Raw genomic sequence first — 11,022 nt, 5'->3', positions numbered from 1 at the left:
TTGTTCTTTTGAGATTGATCAGTGAGAACATAGAGAAAGGCTTTTCTTCACTATATATCCAAAACGGAAATAATAACCTACACCTGTGACCTTGTGGTGGAGTTACATACTTCAAACTTTTTACATTTTGCAAACTGTTGACAGCTTTGACATCTTCGCCTCGGATTGACACCCACACATAGGCCTACTGATCTGTTTATTCACATCTTACTGACTCGTGTTTCCCCTCCATGTCATCGCCAGTAAAACCAGTAACAAAAGCATCCCTGCCTTTCAAAACGTGGGTCTCATGCAAAAGCAGAAATCATTTACATTCTATTGTGTACTGTTGTTTTGTACAGAACATCCTAGGATGTGGGAAAATGTTGCATCAACTTGCACCTGTGACCTGCAGATGCACATCTACATCATGTGATTTGTTCTAAGTCTGCCACACATTTCTTGTAAATCACTCTGCTCTACAGTATGCTGTTAATCTCTCCCCCTATTGGACAACTGGTTGTCAACTGAATGCTTTTTGTTGTTAATATATGCACAAACTGTCTCTTCAGAAGATTTAAAATCCATGCCCCTTGAAACTCATTGCCTGAATTGAAATATGACCTAGGGAAACAATGTCCTCATTACATTGCTGTTCATATAAAAGCTGATGGGTAGAGACAAGATTTGATTCCAGATTTCAATAATCTCGTAGACCAAGGTAAGAAACTAAACTATGATCTCATTTAATATTTTTTTTTATGCGAGTTTGAATGTTTATATAGAATATAATGAGTGTTACACTAGCATACTGAAATTACGATGAAATCAACAGAACGTTTGCCAAAGTAGTTTATTTGCTCTGTGATGGCTTCTGTGGGTTCAACGGTTGCATTGGCTGTATAAGCAACTGACTGTTGTCTTCAGATTTACAGTATCATCACCGTGGGATGGCTTCCAATAGCTGGAAAAGCAAAGTTCTTTTGAATGTGCTTTCCTATCTTGACTACAAGACAGGAAAATTCATCATTGTAGGAAGCAAGAGAGTCGGCAGTTTGTACAGAGTTATACAATTATCCATCATTGGATACCTTGTTGGGTAAGGGTCTCAACAAATACCTTTCCACATTTTCAAGATATAGGCCCTTATAACAGTCTAAAGGCATATGAAATGTTATTAATAAAATACAATCTAGTCCATCTATTTGTAGTTCACAGAAACTTAACATGTAAAAATATATTCCAACCAATATTTTAAACCCCTATAAGACAGTAACCTCCACTTTTTCCAAGTTTAAGCAGATTATCCCCATTGAGATAGTTACAGTATATTGTCCTCCTGGTCTACACAGGTATGTATTCCTGAGCAAGAAGTCCTACCAGACCAAAGAGGAATCTATCCAGAGTGCTGTGATAACCAAACTGAAGGGAGTGGCGGTCACCAACACATCAGAGTCCGGACGGATGGTGTGGGGACCTGTGGACTATGTCATTCCACCCCAGGTCAGACTAACCACAATCCCCTTTAAAGTAATTTAATGTTAAAAATAAGATTGATCTAATCCACTGTGCTTGACTGCTAGAATAATTATAATTTTAAACGGAATGTTGATTGGTGTATCAGACCGTATACCACGGGTATGAAAAAAACATTTTTTTTACTGTTCTAAGTACATTGGTAACCAGTTTATGATCGCAATAAGGCACCTCAGAGGGGGTTTGGTATATGGCCAATATAATAGCAATAAGGCACCTCAGGGGTTTGTGTTATATGGCCAATATACCACGGCTAGTGGCTGTATCCAGGCACTCCACGTAGCGTTGTGCGTAAGAACAGCCCTTATCCGTGGTATATTGGCCATATACCACACCTCCTCGGGCCTTATTGCTTAAATATAATAAAGGCGGAGGCTGCGGTTCTGAATGTAACCGTCCTGTTGTGGCCCCGTCCTGTGCCTTTAAACACACATTTTTGTGGTAACCCTCCCTTCACATTTCTCACTGTCAGTCATGAATAGTGAAATGTCCATGCAGCATCTCAGTCAGTTTCATGGGAATATGCATTTAGATCTTCTTGATATGAAGTTATGAAGCTTCAGATTTTTAGCTATCGTGATGAGGCTTCCAGAAAATTTGTAACTGGAGCCACTGTGTAGAACAAAAAGGAGTTAAAGGACAGCCCTGTTTAACTGGTTTAATTAACATGGTATTATTGATAAGCGTCAGTCTGGGATGCTTTTGAAAAAGATATCGGTCAAGGTAAATGTATATAATATGTACTGTATAAGCTGGAAGTAGAAGCCTAAGTGTCATTGTCCATTAGTTTACTCCAATTAGGGGAGGGGTGGTAGGGTTAGGGGAAAATAATCAAGGAAAACATATACACTACCGTTCAAAAGTTTTGGGTCAATTAGAAATGTCCTTGTTTTTGAAAGAAAAGCTAAAAAAAAACTTACCGTTAAAATAACATCGAATTGATCAGAAATACAGTGTAGACATTGCTAATGTTGTAAATGACTATTGTAGCTGGAAACAGCAGATTTTTTAAATGGAATATCTACATAGGCGTACAGAGGCCCATTATCAGTAACCATCACTCCTGTGTTCCAATGGCACGTTGTATTAGCTAATCCATTTTAAAAGGCTAATTGATCATTAGAGAACTCATTTACAATTATGTTAGCACAGCTGAAAACTGTTGTTCTGATTAAAGAAGCAATAAAACTGGCCTTCTTTAGACTAGTTGAGTATCTGGAGCATCAGCATTTGTAGGTTTGATTACAGGCTCAAAATAGCCTGAAACAAAGAAACTTCTTCTGAAACTCGTCAGTCTATTCTTGTTCTGAGAAATGATGGCTATTCAATGCGAGAAATTGGCAAACTTTTGAATGGTAGTGCGTATATATATATATATATATATATATATATATATATATATATATATATATATATATATATATTTAGTACCAGTCAAAAGTTTGGACACACCTACTCATTGAAGGGTTTCTTTATTTTACTATTTTCAACATTGTAGAATAATAGTGAAGACATAAAAACTATGAAATAACACATATGGAATGATGTAGTAACCAAAGAAAATGTTAAACAAATCAAAATATATCTGAGGTTCTACAAAGTAGCCACCTTCTGTCTTGATGACAGCTTTGCACAGTCTTGGCATTTGCTCAACCAGCTTCACCTGGAATGCTTATCCAACAGTCTTGAAGGAGGTCCCACATATGCTGAGCACTTGTTGGCTGCTTTTCCTTTACTCTGCGGTCCAACTCATCCCAAATCACCCCAAAAAACTTGAATGAGTAGGTGTGTCCAAGCTTTTGACTGGTACTGTATATATTTACAAATAAAATAAGGGGGATTGGAAATTACATTGATGGAAGCGACAATCTGCAATATTAAAGCTGACTGAATGCAATGTATTGACTTATGTGTCACGTCTTGTGATGCACATCTTTCTGCAAATGCGTGACACACTTATGCTTATCAGTTGATATCAGGCTGGTTTAACACCCCTTTATTTTTTTACTATAGGGGGAAGCAGATTTTTTCATTGTTACCAATTTTATAGAGACACCAAACCAGAAGTTGGGCAACTGTGCTGAGGTAAGGAAATTCCCTTTCATTTCTTTATGTTGTCACCTTTAATCACCCTTTTAAAACGGCAATATACACTGCTCAAAAAAGTAAGGGGAACACTTAAACAACACAATGTAACTCCAAGTCAATCACACTTCTATGAAATCAAACTGTCCACTTAGGAAGCAACACTGATTGACAATACATTTCACATGCTTTTGTGCAAATGGAATAGACAACAGGTGGAAATTATAGGCAATTAGCAAGACACCCCCAATAAAGGAGTGGTTCTGCAGGTGGGGACCACTGACCACTTCTCAGTTCCTATGCTTCCTGGCTGATGTTTTGGTCACTTTTGAATGCTGGCGGTGCTTTCACTCTAGTGGTAGCATGAGACGGAGTCTACAACCCACACAAGTGGCTCAGGTAGTGCAGCTCATCCAGGATGGCACATCAATGCGAGCTGTGGCAAGAAGGTTTGCTGTGTCTGTCAGCGTAGTGTCCAGAGCATGGAGGCGCTACCAGGAGACAAGCCAGTACAATCAGGAGACGTGGAGGAGGCTGTAGGAGGGCAACAATCCAGCAGCAGGACCGCTACCTCCGCCTTTGTGCAAGGAGGAGCAGGAGAAGCACTGCCAGAGCCCTGCAAAATGACCTCCAGCAGGCCACAAATGTGCATGTGTCTGCTCAAACGGTCAGAAACAGACTCCATGAGGGTGGCATGAGGGCCCGACGTCCACAGGTGGGGGTTGTGCTAACAGCCCAACACTGTGCAGGACGTTTGGCATTTGCCAGAGAACACCAAGATTGGCAAATTCGCCACTGGCGCCCTGTGCTCTTCACAGATGAAAGCAGGTTCACACTGAGCACGTGACAGACGTGACAGTCTGGAGACGCCGTGGAGAACATTCTGCTGCCTGCAACATCCTCCAGCATGACCAGTTTGGCGGTGGGTCAGTCATGGTGTGGGGTGGCGTTTCTTTGGGGGGCCGCACAGCCCTCCATGTGCTCGCCAGAGGTAGCCTGACTGCCATTAGGTACCGAGATGAGATCCTCAGACCCCTTGTGAGAGCATATGCTGGTGCGGTTGGCCCTGGGTTCCTCCTAATGCAAGACAATGCTAGACCTCATGTGGCTGGAGTGTGTCAGCAGTTCCTGCAAGAGGAAGGCATTGATGCTATGGACTGGCCCGCCCGTTTCCCAGACCTGAATCCAATTGAGCACATCTGGGACATCATGTCTCGCTCCATCCACCAACGCCACGTTGCACCACAGACTGTCCAGGAGTTGGCGGATGCTTTAGTCCAGGTCTGGGAGGAGATCCCTCAGGAGACCATGCGCCACTTCATCAGGAGCATGCCCAGGCGTTGTAGGGAGTTCATACAGGCACGTGGAGGCCACACACACTACTGAGCCTCATTTTGACTTGTTTTAAGGACATTACATCAAAGTTGGATCAGCCTGTAGTGTGGTTTTCCACTTTCATTTTGAGTGCGACTCCAAATCCAGACCTCCATGGGTTGATAAATTGGATTTCCATTGATTATTTTTGTGTGATTTTGTTGTCAGCACATCCAACTATATAAAGAAAAAAGTATTTAATAAGATGATTTCTTTCATTCAGATCTAGGATGTGTTGTTTAAGTGTTTGTATTTGGTCCGTATTTGTTAAACCATACTAGTTTGTGTGGTATTGTTTCACAGAGCCCCAATGTGCCAGATGGCCACTGTAAGGGAGATGAAGACTGTGCAGAGGGAGAGGTGGTGGTAGCTGGCCATGGTAGGAATCTTTGAAAACTCAATTGAATTCAAACAAATTGAAACAAGAAATTACATATACTGTCTCCTCACAAACATACTGTGAAATATAATTTTCTGTAGGAGTTAGGACAGGCCACTGCTTGAGAGACAATGGGAAATCCAATGGTACATGTGAGATATATAGCTGGTGCCCCGTTGAGAGTAGATGCCAAACACAGTAAGTGCACTCACACACTTTTACTTTCGTAGCCACACACACACACACACACACACACACACACACACACACACACACACACACACAGGCACATACATGCACACACACGCATGAGCATGTGTCCGCAGTATTAATCTTCATTCCCTTTTATTCCTTCAGGGATAGACATAAACACAAGAATATGTTAAGAGAAGCTGAAAACTTCACCATCTACATAAAAAATGTCATCCGATTTCCCAAATTCAGTTTCTCAAAGTAAGTTGTCTATATTAACACCACCTAAACAATTGACAGGCAGATGGTTTTCTTTAAATGTATAAACGAGCTGGAGTCTTAATCTGTTAATATTACGTATTTCAGAATGTGTTTGCTGTCTACATTTTGATAAATAAAAACTTTGAAATGTTTCACCCAATTATCAGGGCCAACGTTCAGGACACGGCTGATAATTTCCATCTGAAGAAATGTCGCTACGATGAGGCTCTTGAACCCTACTGCCCCATATTCCGTCTGGGAGACATTGTTAACCAAACTGGACACAGCTTTCAGGACATGGCTTTGAAGGTCAGTTTTCACAATTTAAAAGTTTATTTGTTGTTGTTGTTATTGATGATGTTTTCAATTATCTTAAGCAGTTAAATGGACACTCTGTACGATGTCCATACCATCAAAGAGTAAGCCACCAACAAAATACATAAATAATGTAAATAATATAGCATTTTGCTATCAATACCTCTCTCCCTCTCTCCAGGGTGGTTTAATTGGAATTCTGATTGGGTGGGAGTGTGACCTTGACAGAGGTCCCTCAGAATGCCAGCCACGGTACAACTTTACTAGCATTGACGTCAATGTGTCCAGAGAGTCCTCAGGATTCAACTTCAGGTAACACACACGAAGTTGATACATAATACTTAATTTGAAGTCGTACTTTAATCTTTCACATCTTTGGTACTCTCATAACAGACATGCTCGCTATTTTAAATCTGAGTCTGGAGAAAGCTACCGAACACATTTCAAAGTGTATGGTATACGCATCAACATTATGGTGCATGGGAAGGTATGAGAAATATATATTATTCAATGGCTTTTTAGGATAAATGCATCTATTTTGTTTCCTGATGTTTTGATTCCCTTATTGTTACTTCCTTCTATTTTCTCCTACAGGCTGGAAAGTTCTGTATCATCCCCACCATTATCCATATAGGCTCAGGACTAGCTTGTATTGGTGGTGTACGTATAATTTTTTAAAGATTACATTTGTATAGGCTATACTTATGGACTTATGAGTATCAGTACAGCCGAGGAGGCTGGTGGGAGGAGCTATAGGAGGACGGGCTCATTGTAATGGAATAAATTGAATGGTATCCATTTCACTTATTCCATTCACGTCATTACAATGAGCCCGTCTTCCTATAGCCCCTCCCACCAGCCTCCTCTGCAATACAGGTATATATACTGCTCAAAAAAATAAAGGGAACACTTAAACAACACATCCTAGATCTGAATGAAAGAAATGATCTTATTAAATACTTTTTTCTTTACATAGTTGAATGTGCTGACAACAAAATCACACAAAAATAATCAATGGAAATCCAATTTATCAACCCATGGAGGTCTGGATTTGGAGTCACACTCAAAATGAAAGTGGAAAACCACACTACAGGCTGATCCAACTTTGATGTAATGTCCTTAAAACAAGTCAAAATGAGGCTCAGTAGTGTGTGTGGCCTCCACGTGCCTGTATGACCTCCCTACAACGCCTGGGCATGCTCCTGATGAGGTGGCGGATGGTCTCCTGAGGGATCTCCTCCCAGAGCTGGACTAAAGCATCCGCCAACTCCTGGACAGTCTGTGGTGCAACGTGGCGTTGGTGGATGGAGCATGTCCCAGATGTTGGATCAATTGGATTCAGGTCTGGGGAACGGGCGGGCCAGTCCATAGCATCAATGCCTTCCTCTTGCAGGAACTGCTGACACACTCCAGCCACATGAGGTCTAGCATTGTCTTGCATTAGGAGGAACCCAGGGCCAACCGCACCAGCATATGCTCTCACAAGGGGTCTGAGGATCTCATCTCGGTACCTAATGGCAGTCAGGCTACCTCTGGCGAGCACATGGAGGGCTGTGCGGCCCCCCAAAGACATGCCACCCCACACCATGACTGACCCACCGCCAAACTGGTCATGCTGGAGGATGTTGCAGGCAGCAGAACGTTCTCCACGGCGTCTCCAGACTGTCACGTCTGTCACATGTGCTCAGTGTGAACCTGCTTTCATCTGTGAAGAGCACAGGGCGCCAGTGGCGAATTTGCCAATCTTGGTGTTCTCTGGCAAATGCCAAACGTCCTGCACGGTGTTTGGCTGTAAACACAACCCCCACCTGTGGACGTCGGGCCCTCATACCACCCTCATGGAGTCTGTTTCTGACCGTTTGAGCAGACACATGCACATTTGTGGCCTGCTGGAGGTCATTTTGCAGGGCTCTGGCAGTGCTTCTCCTGCTCCTCCTTGAACAAAGGCGGAGGTAGCGGTCCTGCTGCTGGGTTGTTGCCCTCCTACGGCCTCCTCCACGTCTCCTGATGTACTGGCCTGTCTCCTGGTAGCGCCTCCATGCTCTGGACACTACGCTGACAGACACAGCAAACCTTCTTGCCACAGCTCGCATTGATGTGCCATCCTGGATGAGCTGCACTACCTGAGCCACTTGTGTGGGTTGTAGACTCCGTCTCATGCTACCACTAGAGTGAAAGCACCGCCAGCATTCAAAAGTGACTAAAACATCAGCCAGGAAGCATAGGAACTGAGAAGTGGTCTGTGTCTTGCTAATTGCCTATAATTTCCACCTGTTGTCTATTCCATTTGCACAACAGCAGGTGAAATGTATTGTCAATCAGTGTTGCTTCCTAAGTGGACAGTTTGATTTCACAGAAGTGTGATTGACTTGGAGTTAAATTGTGTTGTTTAAGTGTTCCCTTTATTTTTTTGAGCAGTGTAGTATATTCTATATATTTTATTATATACGATTATATTATATTTGTTAATGGATCTCATTTTATTGCAGGGGGCCTGGTTCTGTGACTGGATTCTTCTCTACCTGATGAAAAATAGGGAGTTCTATAAGGACTGGAAGTTTGAAAATGTGAAGAAGTACGGCATTTACAATAAATATTTGTCTGAGTTACAAGACATTTGGAAATATGTTTTTCTGGTAATGGAGATTAAGAGAGACTTTTGTTATAAAATGTCATGTTATTTTTCACTCTCCCATTTTACCATAGCAGTACTACAGAGGATGTAAAACAAACCCCAGAAGAGCAGCAGCTCACTGACCTATCACCTGAGGTTTAACACCATAGCAGCAGCTCACTGACCTATCACCTGAGGTTTAACACCATGGGAGCAGCTCACTGACCTATCACTTATGGTTTAATCATGGCAGCAGCTCACTTAGCCTTGCCCAGTTAAATAATGGTTAAATACAAAAACAAAAGAAGCCGAAGTAAAAGACATGCCTGAGCGGGATGCCACACATTCTGGTCATGAGGAGAGAGAGAAAAACTGTCGGGAGGTTCTCTTCTTCACTGTTCAACTAATCCACACTCTTTGTAGAATCCTACAGGACTAGCTACATTCGATCCAGGTAGAATCCTTTTTGATTCCAGGCAGAACCCTTTTGGGTGCCATGTAGAACAAAAAATGGTTCTTCAAAGGGTTCTCCTATGGGGACAGCCGAAGAATCCTTTTAGGTTCTAGATAGCACCTTTTTTTCCTAAGAGTGCAGTACATGTAGAGGAGGAGTTAAGATGGAGTGTTGCCTTGTTGATATTCCAGATTGAAACAAATGTAAAGAGCAAGCAAGCACGTGCCATAGCTAGCTACTACACAGATATTAGCTAGCGTTATCTAGCGATAATGGACTCTGACAAAGTTAACATCAACAAAATTGGTATGTGGTGTCTGTCAACTTTGTGGCAAGGACTTAATCTTGAGGAAAGACAGGCACTATCTATAGCACAGGAGGTTGGTGGCACCTTAATTGGGGAGGACAGGCTCATTGTAATGGCTGGAGCGGAATCAGTGGAATAGTATAAAAAAAATATCTAAAAAAATATTTTACCTTTATTTAATTAGGCAAGTCAGTTAAGAACAAATTCTTATTGTCAATGACGGCCTAGGAACAGTGGGTTAACTGCCTTGTTCAGGGGCAGAACGACAGATTTGTACCTTGTCAGCTCGGGGATTCGATCTGGCAACCTCTTGTAAAATACATCAAACACATGGTTTGATGCCATTCCATTTGCTCTGTTCCAGCCATTATTATGACTTGTCCTCCTCTCACCAGCTTCCACTGATCTATAGGCATCTGCTATATGTTTCACCAGGACTGTAAACAGCGAGGCGCACGTCCAAAAGTGGGCCATATCTCCTTAAAACCGGATGTTTCTGGGTTCCTTCGACCTCGCTGAAAGTGCCAACTCCTTTTGGAATTAAACTCAACCTCATGCGTGACAGCATATAGGCTTCCTCTGTAGAACTATTCTTGTGTTATTCACTGATGGATAGTTTGTTTTATCACATTTGTTTTACCATTGTTTGTTTTCACACTGAATAGTGTGATTTAGCATACATAGTTTGCAATTTTTTGTAATTGCTGTTAACCTGTATAATCTGTTTTAATTTTGTCCTCCTTTCAAGTTACAACTGTAGTCTTCATGACCATGTATGATTTCATTTAATTTAAAAATTGTTAATTTATTGTTTGAATATTTCATGATTTTTTACTAATAAAAATATTTGTTTCATTTAAGCACATGTATTACTCTTAAACGTAATCTTAATTTGTTAATTGTGTGTTTGAATTATGGGACTAATGACAAAAACCACATTCACTGCCGTTGGCAGACATATAGGCCCACATGAATCAGGCAAATGTATGGTTCTGGGGGCAGATCAGTTGGTCATATCAGAGTTGGTTAGGGCAATATAAGGGTTTAGTACGATAACTATGGCAACACATACATAGAAAGGTACAGTATAGAACACCATAAAGTATCATATGCTAATGAACGGTTTTGCAATGGATGCGTGCTCTATCTAGAATCAAGATTAGACAAGAAACGAGTGAATGAGCAAATGTATTTCTTGTCTGGTCACTGATCACTTGTGAGGTAACACCTTATGACATACTTCAAAATCTCAGTTATCATTCTTTTAGCCGAATTAGTGAAAGATGATGGCACACCAATAGACTACATATGAGGATAGTGTTAGATGAAGATATTCAAGTAACCTTACAGGTATCAATATTAAACTATTTCACTTAGGATAGGATGAATTTTAATGTCCCTGAGGAGTAAATTGTATTTGGCACACAATACTGGCACACAAAATAGACACTGTACATTACACACCGAAAATATTATATAATATACAAATGAAATGCTCCAGGTATCATTCTGTACGAATGACCTAG

The 11,022-nt window shown here is 41.4% G+C and overlaps 1 protein-coding gene across 2 annotated transcripts; it reads left to right on the top strand.

Moving 5' to 3' along the window:
- Positions 1 to 88: 88 nt before the first annotated feature.
- On the top strand, positions 89 to 9,092 carry LOC115206315 (P2X purinoceptor 5). 2 transcript variants are annotated; one of them, XM_029773109.1, is made up of 13 exons: positions 89 to 700; positions 907 to 1,078; positions 1,332 to 1,482; positions 3,529 to 3,600; positions 5,278 to 5,353; positions 5,455 to 5,551; positions 5,711 to 5,806; positions 5,974 to 6,115; positions 6,303 to 6,433; positions 6,515 to 6,608; positions 6,716 to 6,781; positions 8,611 to 8,696; positions 8,831 to 9,092. In XM_029773109.1, exons 2-13 carry the CDS (start codon positions 930 to 932, stop codon positions 8,895 to 8,897), a joined length of 1,227 nt encoding a protein of 408 aa, XP_029628969.1. In that variant the 5' UTR covers positions 89 to 700; positions 907 to 929; the 3' UTR covers positions 8,898 to 9,092. The 2 variants fall into 2 exon arrangements, with proteins under 2 accessions (XP_029628969.1, XP_029628968.1); XM_029773108.1 differs by having other exon boundaries at positions 8,828 to 9,092.
- The last annotated feature ends 1,930 nt before the right edge of the window (positions 9,093 to 11,022 follow it).

Source organism: Salmo trutta, chromosome 13 (genome assembly GCF_901001165.1).
Source record: "Salmo trutta chromosome 13, fSalTru1.1, whole genome shotgun sequence".
Lineage (NCBI taxonomy): Eukaryota > Metazoa > Chordata > Actinopteri > Salmoniformes > Salmonidae > Salmo > Salmo trutta.
The sequence above is the reverse complement of the archived record's forward strand: the minus strand, read 5'-3'. Positions and strand labels throughout refer to the sequence as shown.

Coding starts and splice junctions, on each gene's coding strand:
- LOC115206315 (XM_029773108.1), top strand. CDS start 930: ATGGCTTCCAATAGCTGGAAAAGCAAAGTTCTTTTGAATGTGCTTTCC. Junction 5,354..5,454: donor GGTGGTGGTAGCTGGCCATG/GTAGGAATCTTT, acceptor AATTTTCTGTAG/GAGTTAGGACAGGCCACTGC. Junction 6,609..6,715: donor ACATTATGGTGCATGGGAAG/GTATGAGAAATA, acceptor TTTCTCCTACAG/GCTGGAAAGTTCTGTATCAT.